General features: G+C 35.3%; 1 protein-coding gene across 1 annotated transcript in view; it reads right to left on the reverse strand.

Moving 5' to 3' along the window:
* The window catches only part of LOC145332032 (uncharacterized), a 29299-nt gene extending 11964 nt beyond the window's left edge, over positions 1 to 17335 (reverse strand). The window contains exons 1-9 of the mRNA XM_080176940.1: positions 17285 to 17335; positions 16752 to 16811; positions 15078 to 15168; positions 6372 to 6426; positions 5953 to 5975; positions 5490 to 5570; positions 5158 to 5215; positions 4648 to 4693; positions 4247 to 4302 (exon numbers count right to left, since the gene is read on the reverse strand). Coding sequence (XP_080033066.1) covers positions 4247 to 4302; positions 4648 to 4693; positions 5158 to 5215; positions 5490 to 5570; positions 5953 to 5975; positions 6372 to 6426; positions 15078 to 15121 — 363 coding nt within the window. The 5' untranslated portion in view covers positions 15122 to 15168; positions 16752 to 16811; positions 17285 to 17335. The remainder of the gene's footprint in view (positions 1 to 4246; positions 4303 to 4647; positions 4694 to 5157; positions 5216 to 5489; positions 5571 to 5952; positions 5976 to 6371; positions 6427 to 15077; positions 15169 to 16751; positions 16812 to 17284) is intronic.
* Between the last annotated feature and the right edge of the window lie 257 nt (positions 17336 to 17592).

The following is a 17592-nucleotide window of genomic DNA, read 5'->3' on the forward strand; positions in this document are numbered from 1 at the left end:
ATATGTGCTGACAAAGCTAGTAGGTAGAAAGTTGCCCTGCAATGAAAGGCTAAATCAGTTGATATTTGCGGGTGAATTGGTGAACAGTTATCAGCTAATAATGTCTGGTCATAATAATAAATTTAAATCAGGTAAATATTTTTAAATTTGGGGATTGTGTTTGTTACCTTGTGGTGCTGATGTGATATCTGTGCAAGTAAAGGAGTGTGTTGGCGACGGTCCTGAGTTGAGGGCTTCAGAATGTACAGTATTTGGTCAGCATGAGTTTAATGGAACAGTCAGCGGTCATCTGTTAAAAAAAGTTGGAGTGAGATTTTTGCCCGCGGTACAATGTCACGTCGACAGAACGGTTCACACCTGGTATTGCGGCAAATATAGCCATCTACATTTAGGGGCACCAGCTGTTGTTAGTAGTGATGAGTTAATTTCTAGTGAAGATTGTAAAAGGATGGAGGAACAGAGGGTGTTAGACATAGATGGACGACGGTTGCCTGTAGCGTTTTATGACCGGTCACTGACTTATTTCATAAATGGTAGCATCCTGTATGATGATATGATGACGTATGGGATTGACCCTCAGTGCAGAGGAGATGGTATTTATTTAAATAATACCTTTGTGCCTAATACTTTTCAAGAAGTTCAGATTACAAGTTATTTGAAAAATATACAAATTTCAATGTTACCTGATAACAGTTGTTTTCTTGAGGACCAGTTCATTGGGGCACACTGTCTGGAGTCTGATCTGCGGCTTGGGCTTGATCGAGTGATAGTTCACAATAGATCACAGGAAGATAGACGTTATTTTAGTTATTTTCGGACTGTTGAAATTGTAAATTTAACTTTGTTTACATTTTCTAATATGGCAGATGATGCTAATAATCAGGGTGGCCAAAGTTGGTTGGCGATTTCTCCACAGTTTTCGTTGGGATTAAAACTGGGGAAAAAAGTGGAGTTTTCTGACTTTCTGACTGATTTGCATTATTTTCATACCAACGTTCCTGATGTAGTTTTGTGGATTACAACTGCTAAAAAGAATTTCTTTCCTTGGATGCGAAAAAAAGAGGAGGATGGTGCTTTATTATTACAGTTAACTTCTTCCTATCATCAAGTGGAAAGGATTTTACAGGCAGAACAGGGGTGTTGGGAGAATAATTTGTTTCATTCCAACATCAAGCAAGTCGGAAATTTGTTGGTACAACATCTGGGGGAGATGGAGCTTGTGTCTGTATGTAAAAAAAGATGGTTGAATGTGACTATAGGAGCAGATTTGCCGTGTTATCTTGGTCATTTTTCTCTGTTTATGGATGATAGAATTGTTGCTGTAGAACCATTCACAAGATTAGTTAAAAATGTTTCCTTGTTAATGGTTGTCGAGTGTAGGAAAAATCCAGTATTCGTGAGAGTTAAACCTGGATTATATCTAGGCAATAAGGGGGCAGGAATGCAGCTGGTTCAGACTAAACGGCTGGAGGATAGTTGGTTGAAGGTACCATTGAATTTTGAGCATCTGCTGGATAAGGGAGAGAAAGGACAGGTGTTGGAGTCTGTGGAAGAGGCTAAACTTTCGGAATTGGCTGCTAATTCAAATGCGTTTGTTGTAGAGGTGACAGAAGATTGGTTTGTACATTTGTATAATTCCTCAATTGATTGGTTGACTAATAGTTGGCAGCATTTTGTTATGGCGGTGATGGGTGCTGCTGGGGTGGTTATTGGATTGCTGTGTGTTGGTTGTCTAGGCAGACTGTGTAATTGCGTCAAATTTTCGCGTTATCGGGAAAACAGTAATTAAAATTTGGCATCCCTGATAAATATAATTTATGTAAAGTATTTCGTTTTGAATGTCGTCTTATATATGAAAAATGTTAAAATATTAAAATATTAAAATGTTAATATTTAATTATTGATTATTATCAGGAAATGGAGATGGAAACGAAAGGCGGTATCAGCGGCCGTCTGCCCCACCTCGGCGGGAGGAGCGTGAACCGTCTGTTGAGATGTTGGAAGCTGGCAGATCTAATCGGCGGCATGTTGTGTATAGAAGAGATGACAGGAGGCAGTATGATGTAGAATCCCCCAGGTATGAGCCTGGATATGATGATGAGGACGATGTTGGCAACGTGAGTCTTGAAGTTGAGCTTGATTCCAGGGATCGTCTGCCCAGTGATCAGAGTGGTTCGGAGATAGACAGTTGGACTGAGCCTACTACGGACAAGCCTGAAAAGGTGGCAGATACTTGTTCTGGTGATGGACGGCGCAGATTTGGTAAGTTTGTGCCAAATCAGGCTGCTGGGTCGGTCAGGTCTAAGGGAGCCAGCAAGGCTTATGATGATGCTGGGGAAGGTACTTCCAGAAGGGGAGCCAGCAATGCTTATAATGATGCTGGGGAAGGTACTTCCAGAAGGGGCGTGGTCAAGCGGCCTGCTGGGGCAGATTCTCTTGGGCCTAAACAAAAGAGGGAGTTACCAGATTTACGTGCTGAGGTTGAGAGAAATAAGGCTGAGCGCAAGAATGACAAACGTGGCTTGGCGCCGCTCAGTGATGAAGATATAGGTAAAATCAGTAATTCTGTTGCTGTGACTCTAAAGCCTATGATTGAGGAAAAAATTCGTGAAGCTGTAAGAGAATCAGTCAAAAGTTTGAACACTGCACAGAAACTTTGGCAGACGGACAGTCATAATCGGATTAAAGATATGTTGGCCTCGCATAAGAGGGATCTAATGGACTGTATAAGGAAGGTAGATACAGAGATGCAGCAAATGGTGGCTACTACTGCACAGCAAAAGACTTCTTATATGGTACAAAGTGTACAGACAGCAATGACTGATAATTGGGAAAGTAGTTCAGCCAAGTTGGGACAGCAGGTGAGCCAACAAGTGGAAAGTGTTTTGGCAGGACAGGGAACTAAGGTTCAAGAGGCTATTACTGAGATGGCGAAAAAAGAGGCTGAAGTGCAAAGGCACCTGTCCAATATTTTTAGTGAGCTTAGCGAGATCCGGCGCAGAATAAACAATGACTTACCGGCGGCGTCATATTGGCAGTTGCAGCAGGCTGGAACTTCTGACGGTGCTGGGGCTGGCAACGGAGTGATGATGGTCTCGGGAGGTGTTCAGGTCACTGGGGGCGTTGAGATGGAAGTGGCAATGTCGGCAGATGGGTCAGCGGTTGCTGCAGAGGTGGCTGTTGCGAATGATACCGCCTCAGCGGTAAATGATGCTGTGATGGTGGCTGTAGGAGGGCCTGTAACTGCTGCAGCGAGTAATGCTGTCATAGCGGCAACAGTGGGCGTTTCGGCTGAGGTTGGTGGAGGGGCGCTGAATACTCCTCCTCCAGTGGGTGAAGGAGAGGAAGGACTGGAGGCCGGGGTTAATTTCGATGTAGGTTCACCCAGTGAAGACATTGATCCTAGTTTATTGGATCAACCTGATGGATGGTGAAACCATGCTTAGCTGGATGGTTTCAGAAGGGGGTAAATGTCATATATTTATGTTGTGATGTCATATATTTAAGTTTGCAGACCATATGTTAATTGTTACTCTTAATTGCTCTTTAATTGCTCTCAGAAAGAATAAAGAGAAAATATATTTAAGTCAGTTGATATTGAGAGTCCTAACACAGAACATTATCTGGTTTGGGTTCGAGTCTTTATTAAGACCAATACAGCTATTTACAGACATCCTACTACTTTAGATAGTTTGCATAGGCAGATATTCTACCCCTTCAAAGTGCATAGTTAATTAATACATCGTATTAATTAAACAGACAGTCATCCTGTTGTTTGGTGTCCTGATATACAGACAGACATCCTGCTACTTCAGAACTATCCAGCTTTAAATAATCAGTAGTTTTGACTTATTAACATATTTAATCATTTCTAAATATAGTATCAATATATAATCTTATTTACTCAAAAACTGCATTTAATCCGATATAATAAATACTTGAAAATCTGTTTGCATTTTGAATTGAACATTAAGTCTACTCTATCATTAGCTTATGCTGTTTGTCTATATCACAGTGTCAAATTAAAGATCTTATTATTTTTGTTCATAATGGCAATTTTCTTCTTTTTTTGTTGCGTTTTAGTAACTTAAAACCAATTTCAAAAATAAGAGGTCTACAAAAAAACGCATATCTAAATTGTATGGATCATTTTATATCTACCATGTACTAAAAGCACCGACTAGCTATTTTTTTTTAAATCACAAAAGTTAGGACACATTCTTTTGAAATAATATTAATCTTTTACCTTTACCCAAATTCCACTCTTAGGGTTAAATAGTTGGACGGTATTGCTGTAATTTTCTGTAAAAAGGTTACTTTTTCTTCTTAATTTAGTTTAATCTCAATCAAACGATATGTAATTACTTGGATATAGCGACAGGAAGAAATTTGTCGTCAATTTAAGTTGCTAATATGGACTTGACTTATTGGTCATCTCGTTCCTCCAGGGTGAGGGAAAGGTGATGGTGCAACAGGGTGGATGGGGGGGGGGGGATATTGTCACAGCTGTGAGTATTAATTTATCAGAGTACATAAGAGTCTGGTGCAACATCCAAGTAATTATAAATCGATTTATACCATCTTTTTATAAAAGAAAAAACACAAAAATAAGTAAAAAATTGTAAATTTTTTTAACAAATAAATTACCAATTTTTCTATTTGAACTAGTTAATTCTTCGTCTGATGGTTCTTCCTAAAAAAGTTTTGGGGGGATTGAAAGGTTTTGGGTTATTTGACTACAAAAAAAGGGGGGGGGGGGCAGGGATTCTAATATAATTCTAAAAAAGAAAATTGAAGACAGAAAGAACAGAACATAGGTAATAGAAAAGATTTTTGTAATTTATAGACAGCTTTCCGCGGATATCAAAATGAAAAATAATAAGATTAAAACTAGTTTATTGAGCCCCATAAGGCCCAGGTCCAAAATGCTATTAATGTTATGATTTGTATTTTTGCTATCCGTAAAAATTGTCTGAAATACGATGCTATACATGATTTTTCAGTGTGGCTAAGAACCGGTTCTAATCCAACGGATGACAATTTTTTTTGAAGCCATATAATGATTAATATGATGTTACAATAGATGAAAAGAAAGATGAAAATTATGAGTATAGACCGATAGATAGATAGTTAAATAGATAATGAGAAAAACCTTACCTTACAATTTCCAGGTTCTAAATAGGATCTGTCATAAAACCCGCCAGTTACATAAATTCTGAAAACAATTATTAAATCATGATTGGGTTGTACAAACTATTAATGTCTAAACTTTTCTACTATCGATTATAATTTACACTATAATTTTTCTACTCATATGATATGAATTATTGTCAATTGTCTTCTCCTTAAAGATTATAATGGGACCCCACTCCAAGGGATGAAGCATAAAAGAGCTAAACTGTCTCCAATTATTATATTTATAAACTTTTTTGTTTATTTCAAAAAGAGGGTTTCAATGCTCGATATTAACATTGAAGGAAAGTTCCTACTTGGTATCTGAGGATGCAGCACAACCATAGCCTCCAAATTCTTCTGGTGGATCCATAAAGAAACTAGCTGTCCATCTTTGGCTAAATACATACTTGTTAGAATTTACAAATAGTTTTTAACTTTTAATGTCCTGCATTTTTATACATATTTTTTTAATAAGAAATGAATATAAATTAGTACTTTTGAAACATATTTCGGAGTGTTGAGTCAAAAATATTTTAATATGCATTTTGCTGTACACATAAACAGGTGGACCTACGAATAAATTATGTTTATAGATGCAATACGAATTTTTTAAAAAAAATTATTGTTATGAAAAAAAGCAGAGGATAAATAAACACATCTGCAAAGACAAATTTTATGAAATAAGAAGGAAAAAAAGTAAAAAAATTATAATTTAAATGTAACAACGATGATTTTGTTTGTTATCAGTAATTTTTAAAAAAATATAATTAAACATACCTCTTAGAATTGTACACTTGCACCTACAAAATAGTTTTGGTTAGATTTAAGAGGAAAATCAAAGTTTAAAAGGTTATTTATTGTCAAGAAATCTGACCAAACTAAGAGTGATTTTGATAAAGCTCTTAAATGAATTATGGAGTATAGTCCCTTTAGTGGCAACGCACCTTAAGGGGCGAATCCTTTTCACAGTTGCTTTTCTCCTATTTATAGTCCATGCGAGGGGCTCTAACTCTGTGGGGCCAATTGTCTAATTCTGTGGGGCAATCACCTAACCCAATATAACCTAACCTGACCTAAATTAACCTTTAAAAAGCTATTTCAAAAATACTATTATAATCATTTTCTAATGGGGGTTAAATTTATCAGTGCCCAACAAGATAATTTAAGTGAAAGCGCCGAAATAATTAATCTGATACCTGTGGAACTTTATCACAAACTGGCTTCTTATACCCACCGAACACATACAATTGACTAAATAATCAGAATATAAATGTATAGAGTAGGGTTGGGCCGGATAGTTTTTTTGGCCGGATACCGGATATCCGGCCGATTTCAAATGCCGGATTTCCGGTATCCGGCAGGATATCCGGCCAACGTCGGATATCCGGCAAACTACCGGATCTCCGGCCAAATTGCCGGATATCCGGCCGGATAGCCGGCCAAATTACTGACGTCTTATAATATAAAACTGACGGCTACGCCCTTAGAGGCCTCTAGGGGCACTTGAGGGGGGGGGGAGTTGAATTTGATAACCATTTTTTTTATTTCAGATTTAAGAAAGAAAAAAAATTTAGGGGAGGCTGACGCCCCTTATTTTTATATTTAGTTGAAAAATTAAATTTTTTTTTTTTTTTTGTTGGGGGGGGGGGGGTATTTTTTCTACAGGCGATTTCTCTTGGGAGAGTGGTGGTACCCTCACCCAAAATAGTTATAAACCTTCCCAGGGCCTATGAGAAGCTACCCTGTAAAGGAGAACCCGATCAGTTCAACGGTTAGCGTGATCCTTCAGTACAGACAAACAGACAAACAGACAGACAAACAGATAGACAAACAGATAGACAAACAGATAGACATCCTGTTACTTTATTATAAGGATTAAGGTTAAAACTTAAAAATTATGTAACTATTAAATGATCTTTCTTCTAAGCAATTAATCTAATAAACTATTACTACCCTCAATCTGTAATATTAACCCCTGTTGGAGGATGGGCGGGGAGGTGGCAACAAACACATGCCCCCCCCCCTGTGCATTTTCTCTGTATAAAAGGCAGAGGGCTTTCGAAATATGGATATGACACATAACTGAGAGTTTGAATTTTTTGAATACCTCCTTCCTGGCGGGCACAGAATGCCAGCAAACCTGGCAAGGTCATTCAGGTGAAAAGTAAAAACATTTTTTTTTGCTTCAACAAAGCATTTCATGTTATCAAATACTTAAATATTTTATAGTTGTACATCCTCATATGAAATACTAGAGTTGGCTCGATATAACTATCTCGCTATTGGCTAGGTTTATTCAATATTTTATTTACTTTTTTTGGTTTTACAATATAAAATACGCTCTATATTACTATAAAATCCTTTTGTGGCATTCTTTTTCTAAAAACCCACCTCATATTGGCATGGTTTAATAACCAATTTAAAATTTATCTAATAATCTTTACAAACTGAAATTTTAATTCATATACTTTATTTTGACCTCTTTAGATTTTTTTGAAAAAGACGTCAATGAATATGTTTTTGAAAACATGTTGTGTTCATCGCAACATGTTGTAACATAAACAGGGGTGGGTTTTTGTGTAAATAATGCTGCGTTATTTTATTTTTCCTTTGTCCTGAAATCTATGTTTTTTATATGTACTTTTCTCTCTCTCTCTCTTTAGCATTAAACTAAGACTATAAAACAATAATCTTTGTCCAATGCTGTTGTACCTCTATTGGTTAAAGCGTCAGGTTTCAGATGTCAAGTTTCAAGGTGATAGGTTTGAGACTGATCACTGAAACAATATTTTTTTCTATCTTTTAGACTTAGGCATGTTAACCAAGGCTGTAAAATAACAACCTTTGTCTCATGTTGATTTAGCTCTTTTGGTTAAGGCCTTAGGTTTTCAGATGCCAAGTTTCACAGTGGGTTGTTCAAGACTGACCACTGAACCAATATTTTTTTTTATATTATATACTTTGGCATGCAATAGCTTTTTGATATTTAAGTGGTATAATGTAAATGTTTAAAAATATTTTTTACTTATACCAAATATTAATTATTATTAAAAAAAAGTAGGTTAAAAAACACTGATCTTTGTCTTATGCTGATTTAGCTCTTTTGGTTAAGGTGTCAGGTTTCAGATGTAAAGTTTCAAGTTGAAAGGTTCGAGACTGACCACTGAAACAATATTTTTTTTCAATCTCATATACTTTGGTATGTAAATTAAGGCTGTAAAACACTATTAGATTAGATTTATTATTATTATTATTAATGTGCGAATTACGCCCCGCACAAACGTAGCAGTACATACAATAGAACAGCAGGCTACTGCTAAGTACCTGCTGCACTTTACAATTGGTTTAATAATAAAAATGATTAGCTACCTAGTGAAGGATTCAAAATTTATTGAATTTGATATTAATTTTGTGCGGGTTCACACTTAGCTGACCATGGTGTACTTATTTAAGATGTTGGGGAAACCACCTTAAAAATGTGGCGGCCCCACGTACAAGAGCCAGGTGCTTAGTAGCAGTATCTGTGTGTTCCTTGATCTCGCCCACTCATGTAGCCATGGCTAACTACATGGATCATTTGACATAGCAGGAGGGCACAGTGACATTGGACATGGATGCTGGGTGACGCAGACTAGCAACTAAAATAGGAAAGCAGTTATAAAATTACATAAAAATTTATTCTTCTGAGAGTGTGAAAACGAAAGAAAAAAAGGTTAGCTTGATATTAACATCAACAAAAGAAAATAAAATAAAATAGAGGATTTATTTGAAAAAAAAGAGCAAAACAATGAATGAGAGATACCCCAAATATATCTGGTTAGAACTCAAAAATAATTTATAAGTTGCAACTTTTTGAAAAAGCATTTTAAGAAAAATTTGATTAAAGATAAAAAGCTAAAGTGAAACTATTAAAAAAAATGTGGGAATGTCTATATTAATGGTTAATCGTAGTTAATAAGAAGTTAAATAAACCTTCTAAGAATTGTTTCTCGTTATTAATACTCTTTAAACTTTCAGGGATTGAGTTATACTCAGCGGCAAACTTATATCTTGGATGATTGCTAAGATAAACAGCAGGAAAATTGGGAATGTGAAAATCATGTTGGTTTCTTAAATTTAAATTATGGACTTCACTGTTTAACTTCCAAAAACCATTAAATATCTCAGGAAGTTTGCCTGCTTTATAATGAAACATAAGTTTAATGATGTTGTACCTAATAAGTTGATCAAAAGGTAATATCCTTTCTTCCCTGAAAAGTTCAGCAGTATGAGCTAAGTGCCCAACTCCGCAAATTGTTCTTATAGATTGTTTCTGTAATTTAAAAATAGGAGCTCTAACATGTGCACTTGCCATAAAAAAGAAACAGCTGCCATATTGTAAGTTACTTTTTACATATGAATTATATAACAACTTTAAATGAGCCTTATCCAAAATATTTTTCATTTGAGCTAAAGAATAGACAGCTTTTGCAACTTTTGCATACATTTTTTTAAAATGAGGTTTCCAATTTAACTTATTATCAAGCATTAGACCTAATAATTTTGTTGAATCTTCCTTTTGATTGGGGATCATGTCTAGAGGAGTAATGTTTTCGGGCAAATTTTCATCATAATTGTTCATATCTAAAGCAACAGGGAAATTAATTCTTTTATTGATTAGGTCTAGGTTTATTCTACTTCTGGGGGAGGTGTATAAGATACCCTTAGTTTTTTGTGGATGAATTAGTAACCGATTTGCACAATACCAAGAAATTAATTTAGGCAGTTCAGTTGTACATTTAGCTATTAACTCGTTAAAGGTTCTTGCTTTAATAAGACAACCATTATCATCACAAAAAAGGTTACAATTTATTTCATTGCTACAATAAAAAATATCATTTATGAAGCATAAAAAAAGTATTATTCCTAAAATTGACCCTTGTAACACCCCTAAATCTATATCACATAAGAATTCTGACACAAACCCATTAACATGGACACGTTGTTTCCTATTTGTAAAATAATCCCTGAACCAGTCAAGTGCAACACCACGCACTCCATAATTTTCTAGTTTTACCAATAAAATGTCACGGTCAATAAGATCAAAACACTTCCTGACATCGAGCAGAACAGCCAAGGCCATTCCACCCGATGCCAGGGAGTCCGTGATCATATTGACCATGTTAAGAATGGCGTGCGTGGTGCTTACCCCTGATCTGAAACCAAATTGCATCTTATTTAATATATTATTATCATTCAAAAATTTAAATAGCCTTTCATATACAATTTTTTCTAATATCTTTGAGAAGTTACAAATTAAACTTACTCCCCTGTAGTTGTCGAGGAGATAAGCAAGTCCACCTTTAAAAATGGGTAATGTTCTACTGATTTTCATTAAGTTTGGCAATTTGCCATTTGAAAGTGAAAGATTAAAGATGTGGCAAAGTGGACCTGATATCTCCTCAGCAACTTTCTTTAATAAAAACATAGATATAGAGTTGTCATCAATAGATTTTTTAGGTTTGAAGGATAAAATATACTTTCTAATATCTGCAGGGATTAAGGGATGAAAGAAAAAAGAATTTGGGTTCCTGGGTGGCAGATAGTCTTTGAAATTTATTTCAGTTCTTGGGATTGAAGGGCAAAGGTTGGGTCCTAAATCCCGGAAATGTAAGTTAAATTCATTTGCAATTTTTGTACTATCTGTAATTTCTGTATTGTTGACAATTATTTTATTTATACAATCATTTTCCTTCTTTTTTCCCATTGTGTCCTTTATTACCTCCCATACTTTTTTACCATTACCTTTTGCTTTAACTATTCTATCCCTGTAGTTAAGTTTTTTTGCTGTTTTAATCAACTTATTATAGGTGTTTCTATACAAAATATAAATACCCCTGGCGGCTAAACTTCTCTTAGACCTTTTAGCAAGAACTAGTTTTTTTTTGCGACATTTTAGAATAGAATGGGTCATGAACGAGTTTAAAGGATTTTTATTCTTGTTGGTTTTTATAATTTTTTCGGGGATATGTTCATTGAGGAGATTTAAAAAGGTTTTCAAGAATATTTCATAAGATTGATTAGTTTCATTTGAATCTAAGACAGGTTGCCAATTTCATTGTCTCATGCTGATTTAGCTCTTTTGGTTAGAGTGTCAGGATTCAGATGCCAAGTTTCAAGGTGGGTGGTTCAAGACTGACCAATGAAACAATATTTTTTTTCAATCTTACATACTTTGGCATGAAGACTAAGGCTGTAAAACCGAGTCTGATGTCTTATGCTTATTTAGCTCTTTTGGTTCAGGCGTCTGGTTTCAGATGTCAAGTTTCAAGGTGGGTGGTTCAAGACTGACCACTGAAACATTATTTTTGTTCAATCTTATATACTTTGGCATGTAAAATAAGACTATAAAACAATGACCATTGTCCCATGCTAAATTAGCTCTTTTGGTTAAGGCGTAAGGTTTGGAAAGTCAAGTTTCAAGGTGGGTGGTTCGAGACTGACCACTGAAACAATATTTTTTTTCTCAATCTTATATACTTTGACATGTAAGCTGTGGCTGTAAAACAGTCACTGTTACCTTATGCTGATTTAGCTCTTTTGGTTAAGGCATCAGGTTTCATATGTCAAGTTTCAATGTGGGTGGTTCGAGACTGACACCGGAAACAATATTTTTTTCAATCTTATATACTTTGTCATATGAACTAAGGCTGTAAAACAATGACTGTTATCTTAAGCTGATATAGCTCTTTTGGTTAAGGCATTAGGTTTGAGATGTCAAGTTTCAAGGAGAGTGGTTTAAGACTGACCACTGAAACAATATTTTTTCAATCTTATTTACTTTGGTATGTAAATTAAGTCTGTGAAACACCAATCATTGTCTCATGCTGATTTAGCTCTTTTGGTTAAGGTGTCAGGTTTCAGATTTCAAGTTTCAAGGTGAGTGGTTCAAGACTTACCACTGAAACAATATTTTTTTTTTAATCTTATATACTTTGGTATGTTAAAATAGGTTGTAAAACAATATTTTTTCAATCCTATTTACTTTAGTATGTAAACTAAGTCTGTGAAACACCAATCATTGTCTCATGCTGAATTAGCTCTTTTGGTTCAGGTGTCAGGTTTCAGATATCAAGTTTCAAGGTGAGTGGTTCAAGATTTACCACTGAAAAAATATTTTTTTTCAATCTTATATACTTTGGTATGTTAAAATAGGTTGTAAAACAATATTTTTTCAATCTTATTTACTTTGGTATGTAAACTAAGTCTGTGAAACACCAATCATTGTCTCATGCTGATTTAGCTCTTTTGGTTAAGGCGTCAGGTTTCAGATGTCAAGTTTCAAGGTGAGTGGTTCAAGACTCACCACTGAAACAATATTTTATTCAATTTTATAAACTTAGACATGTAAACTAAGGCTGTAAAACAATAATTATTGTGTCATGCTGAATTAGCTCTTTTGGTTAAGGCATCAGGATTAAGATGTCAATTTTCAAGGTGGGTGGTTCAAGACTGACAACTGAAACTAAGGCTCTACTAATTATTTTGTCATGCTGAATTAGCACTTTTGGTTAAGGCATTAGGTGTCAGATGTCAAGTTTCAAGGTGAGTGGTTCGAGACTGACCACTGAAACAAGGCATGTTAGGCATGTTAATTAAGGCTGTAAAACAGATATTATTGTGTCATGCTGAATTAGCTCTTTTGGTTAAGGCGTCATGTTTCAGATGTCAAGTTTCAAGGTGGGTGGTTCAAGACTGACCACTGAAACAATATTTTTTTCAATCTTATATACTTTGGCAAGCAATAGCTTTTTGATATAATGTAAATGTTTAAAAATATTTTTTACTTATACCAAATATTAATTATTATCTCAGAGAGTGAAAATGATATTTAGTCTTTAGAAATATTGGAACCTCATCTCTACCCCTGAGCTACAATGACAGACATGAAAATGTGTAAAATTTTAAAGTAATCTATAAGAATTAATTTTTTGTCTACTTTGTCTTTTTTCACCATTGATAATTGGTCTCCTTCATAGCTCATTTATAGAATGTTGGTTACCTTATCCGTATGTTGTGGGTTCGAGGCTCTCCGAGAGGGGTGGGTTTTTTGTAGTTGTTAAAAATTGGAAGAATTTATAAAACAAAAGTTGTCGCAAATATAGGTATTAAATAGGTGTTCAAGTCGATTTCAGGTTCCAGGTATAGTCCTGCGAGTCCTGAACCTCTAGGTCTCCAGAAATCTTTAAACGGTTCCTGTGACAGCAATGTTTGACTTAGACACTTCAAATTTTAAATTTAGGCTTTTTATATGTCTTCATGAAATATTACAATTTCATAAAATCCGTTGCTGTTTACCTGCCGACTGCCGCCAAGAACTGCTGCCCCCGCCCAAATTTATGTTTTGAGATTTCTAATATAAAATTTACGCAAAGATAAACATATTAAGAAAAAATTGTTCTTATAGCTTCACTAATAAGAAAATTACAGCCATTTATAATTAAAAAAGCAGAAATTTTTGTTGTAAAATATAAAAAATTATATTGCCGGATATCCGGCCGGATAGTTTCAATATCCAGTATCCGGCCGGATATTGAAAATGACCAGATATCCGGCCTCACCGGATATCCGGCCCAACCCTAGTATAGAGTCAAAGCAAAATTGTAAGTAAATTTATTGAAATACAGGATAATGTTTATGGATATACTTACATTTTTAGGACTTGATAAAGATTTGCTTCGCTTATAACTTTATACTTTGTTGTCTTAGGAATCAATATACCAAAAATCAGATCAATCGGATAATTAAATCACATAAAAATTTGTTGTTAAAAAAGTAAAAAAATCAACATGTTCAAAATGGACGTACGGACATTTTGGTAATGATTATAGAGTTGCTACGCTTTATAAATCGTACCTAACTACTAAAGGAATCACTATGCAAAGTTTGAAATCAATAGGACAATTCTAACATGCCTAAATTAACGACAAAAGTATCCGTTACGGACATACGGACCGACCTTAATTATAGAAAAGCTTCGCTTTTAAAAAACATTGATAACAATCAATCATGAAGCAGCCAATAGTGCCTAATGAAAAATGACGTCATACATTACAAATGACCAATAGGCAGGTATATATTTATATAATTATTGATCAAAAGCGGCATAAGAAGGCCTACAAATAATCTGGAATATCCAAGATCCAATGATGCACAGGGAAAGCTTCACTGAAGAAAAAACGCGTAAAATAGGCCTTTTTCGCGCATTTCTCTGCACTTCGAGATAATTATGCATTATTGATTTATGGCTATTCCAGATTATTTGTAGGCCTTCTTATGCCGCTTAAAACAGTGGGCGGGCATGATCTGTACGTTCAGCCGTTTGGCAGCTAGCAGCCTATAAAATTCATAGATTTTTGGCAATATTCGTTACCAGCAATATTTTACCGTGAACTGCAGTAGATCCAAATGTTTTTATAAAATGTATACTGGCGTATCCTTAGTCAATTGTATTGTATGACGTCATTTTTATAAGACACTTCATCAATCATTTTTACAATAATTCAACAATTAAGATGTACAAAAGACATTGATTCAGTAATCAAGCTTGTAATTATTCCATATTCCGGAGGATATAAACCTTTACGCCCCTACCCCTTCCCCATCCCCCTCGGAATAGGGCTTATTTGATGACCCCCCCCCCCCCCCCCTGTAATAGGGTTAATCTGGAAGCTTTGCTTCAATAATGTAGTGAGGTCTGTCATTTAAAATCGCGAATCGAATTCACTATTTTCTGTATATGTAGTTATGGATAGTAGTTTTAGTCTATTAATAACCAATAGCATTTACCTAACCTATCAAAAGCGACGAAAAAAAGGACGAAACCCGCTACTTAGTTTTTTTCCATGATCCGAAATTGTTACCTTCCTAAAACTGAGTATGCAGCATGTGAAGTTTTATGAGGCATATCTTCACCCTTAACCCAATCTTTGCTCTGGAGCCAATCACCAATACCTAGGAAAATAATTATCATTTTGTAGAATTTATTTGAGTTTAATATAAATACACGTCCACTATTGTCTCAAACCGATTAATATCCCCCTGAAAAATCATATAACGTATCGTATTATAGACAATTGTCTACTATTAGTCTGGGCTTTAGACCCCTCACGTTTAATAAAACTGGAATTTTTCTTAAGATTTTTACTTTTACTATCAACAGAAAGCTGTCTATAATACTAAAATACTAAAATAACTATTCAAGAATTCTTTTAACCTGGACTTAAAAACATATTTTTCCTCATTTTTTTATATCCTTATACGAGAGTAATAGCATGTATGTCTGTCTTTTTGTCTGTGTGTTTGTATGTTTGTTGTTGTTGTTGTTGTAGCCATGATTCTCTGAAGTTAGGACTCAGATGCACACGGCGACTGGAAATGAGAATCCTTTGGCCAATCTTAGAATGGTAAGCTTTGCGCACAGCTGATTGTATTCTATGTTACATTACAAGCTGACCCGCAATTCTCGTGGAAGCTACTCAATTATTACATCACACTGGCCTAGAGTTTTGGCAGGTGTTCCATATTAAGCCACCCTAATTAATGGCACTCTCATACGAGAAGCATAGATGAGGGAAAGTGTGGTATTCGGCGACCCTGAGCCATGTTATGTGGCAACCCTGACCTTGGTTCGGAGGAGGGCCGAGGGCCCTCCCCCGAGTACCAGGGAAGGGGTCCACCTGACCCCTCCCCATGCTTTAAAATTAATGATAGATTTGACAGCCGCATTGTGGCTAAGCTGCATTGTTTGGTTCCCCCACCCCTTTCCAGGGATGGGGGATCATTGTTGCCTATTTTGATTAATGTATATATAGTTATATTGATTTTGCTCTAGTATTATTTATTCCAATCTGTGTATTTATTATTTGTTGTATTATAAAGTAGTAACCTTTAGACCCTGAATAAAGTAACATCTGAATAGACTTTGTTTGTTATTTTAGTGATAGCTAGAGAAGCCCAGCTTCTCTATAATCATACGTGTCCACGTCTGTTCGCACTGCCGTAGTCATTTGAACTTGGGTAACGGCCATTTAACCGAGGCGGTTACCACAAAAGTATGGTTAGAGCTGCTTGATTTGTAGAATCCTAACTTCCTACAAATCTCCCCCCTTATAACCCTAGGGCATCTTAGGGAAGGTTGCGTGATCATAATCTGACAAATTGCGACAGCATTGTCAACCAAGTGCAAAGTCTATGTGGGGACTTGAGCTCAGTTTCTCCCAACCACAGCATAGTGCGCTAACCACTATGGGACACCCTTTTGTATGTTTGTACTGAAGGATCTCACTAACAGGGTAGCTTCTCATAGGTCCTGGGAAGGCTTATAACTATTTTGGGGGAGGGCACCACCACCCTCCAAAGAGAAATCACAAAAAAATAAAAAAAAATTTACCTAACAAGATTTCAATGCTACATTGCAAGGTAAACTTGAAAGCAACATAGATAGGTATTGTATTAAAAAAAACACATATAAAGTGCCACTAGAGGCCTCTAATCTATGATAAAATAGATAAATGCATTCGTTTAATACTTCTTACCTAACGAGTTTATGTTCTTGATGAAACATGTTGTGTGCACTGTTCTATCACCAAAAGGTCCTGCAACAATGTATATAAAATAGATGTGGATAAAAAATTGTCGTCAATGTATGTTGATAACATAGACTTATTGGTCATTTCGTTCATCTAATAGGTAAAGGGATTTGATTAGAATACATGACAATATGGTGTAAGTAATAATAAATGCATTCCTGCAATTTTTTATGTGAAAATAAATTATGTTTTATTTTATTATGTCGTTATTGATTATTTTAGAAATCTTCACAGTGCTATTAAAACCAGCCAACAAAAAAGAAGTTTCCTTAAAATTTCGTCTATCTACCTATCTATCTTCGTCTAATCTACAAAATATCTACCAATCTACACCACCGTATTAAAAAATATCTAATTTTTTTCCCTAATAGAAGAACATGTCTGAATTTCCATTTTTTGAAGACGACTTTTCATTCCGCCTATTTTTCGGCCCCAAGTGACATTTGAGTCGGCACAACCCCCCAGTAACAAAAGCATACCTGAACTACCCCCACAAACATATACATCATCTCCAATTTGTCCACCGACTGCCCCCTTCAATTATGAATTTTTGTTTTTTAAAAACTTTCTTTAAAAGTACAAATGTCAGTAAAGGTAATATTGTAGTAGTAAACAAATGAAAGTCAGAGGGCAATGCTATGCATAGTTTAGACTCTATGTCAAAAGTCGTGCAGTAAAGTTGTTGTTTATTTCGCAATTTTTCAATGATTCAACAAGTGTCAAGGTTGTGGCTTATAGTCAATAGGCTAATAATCAAAAACTTAAATTTTACACAAAAAGTATAAAA

Source organism: Acartia tonsa, chromosome 11 (genome assembly GCF_053477335.1).
Source record: "Acartia tonsa isolate MP-2025a chromosome 11, ASM5347733v1, whole genome shotgun sequence".
Lineage (NCBI taxonomy): Eukaryota > Metazoa > Arthropoda > Copepoda > Calanoida > Acartiidae > Acartia > Acartia tonsa.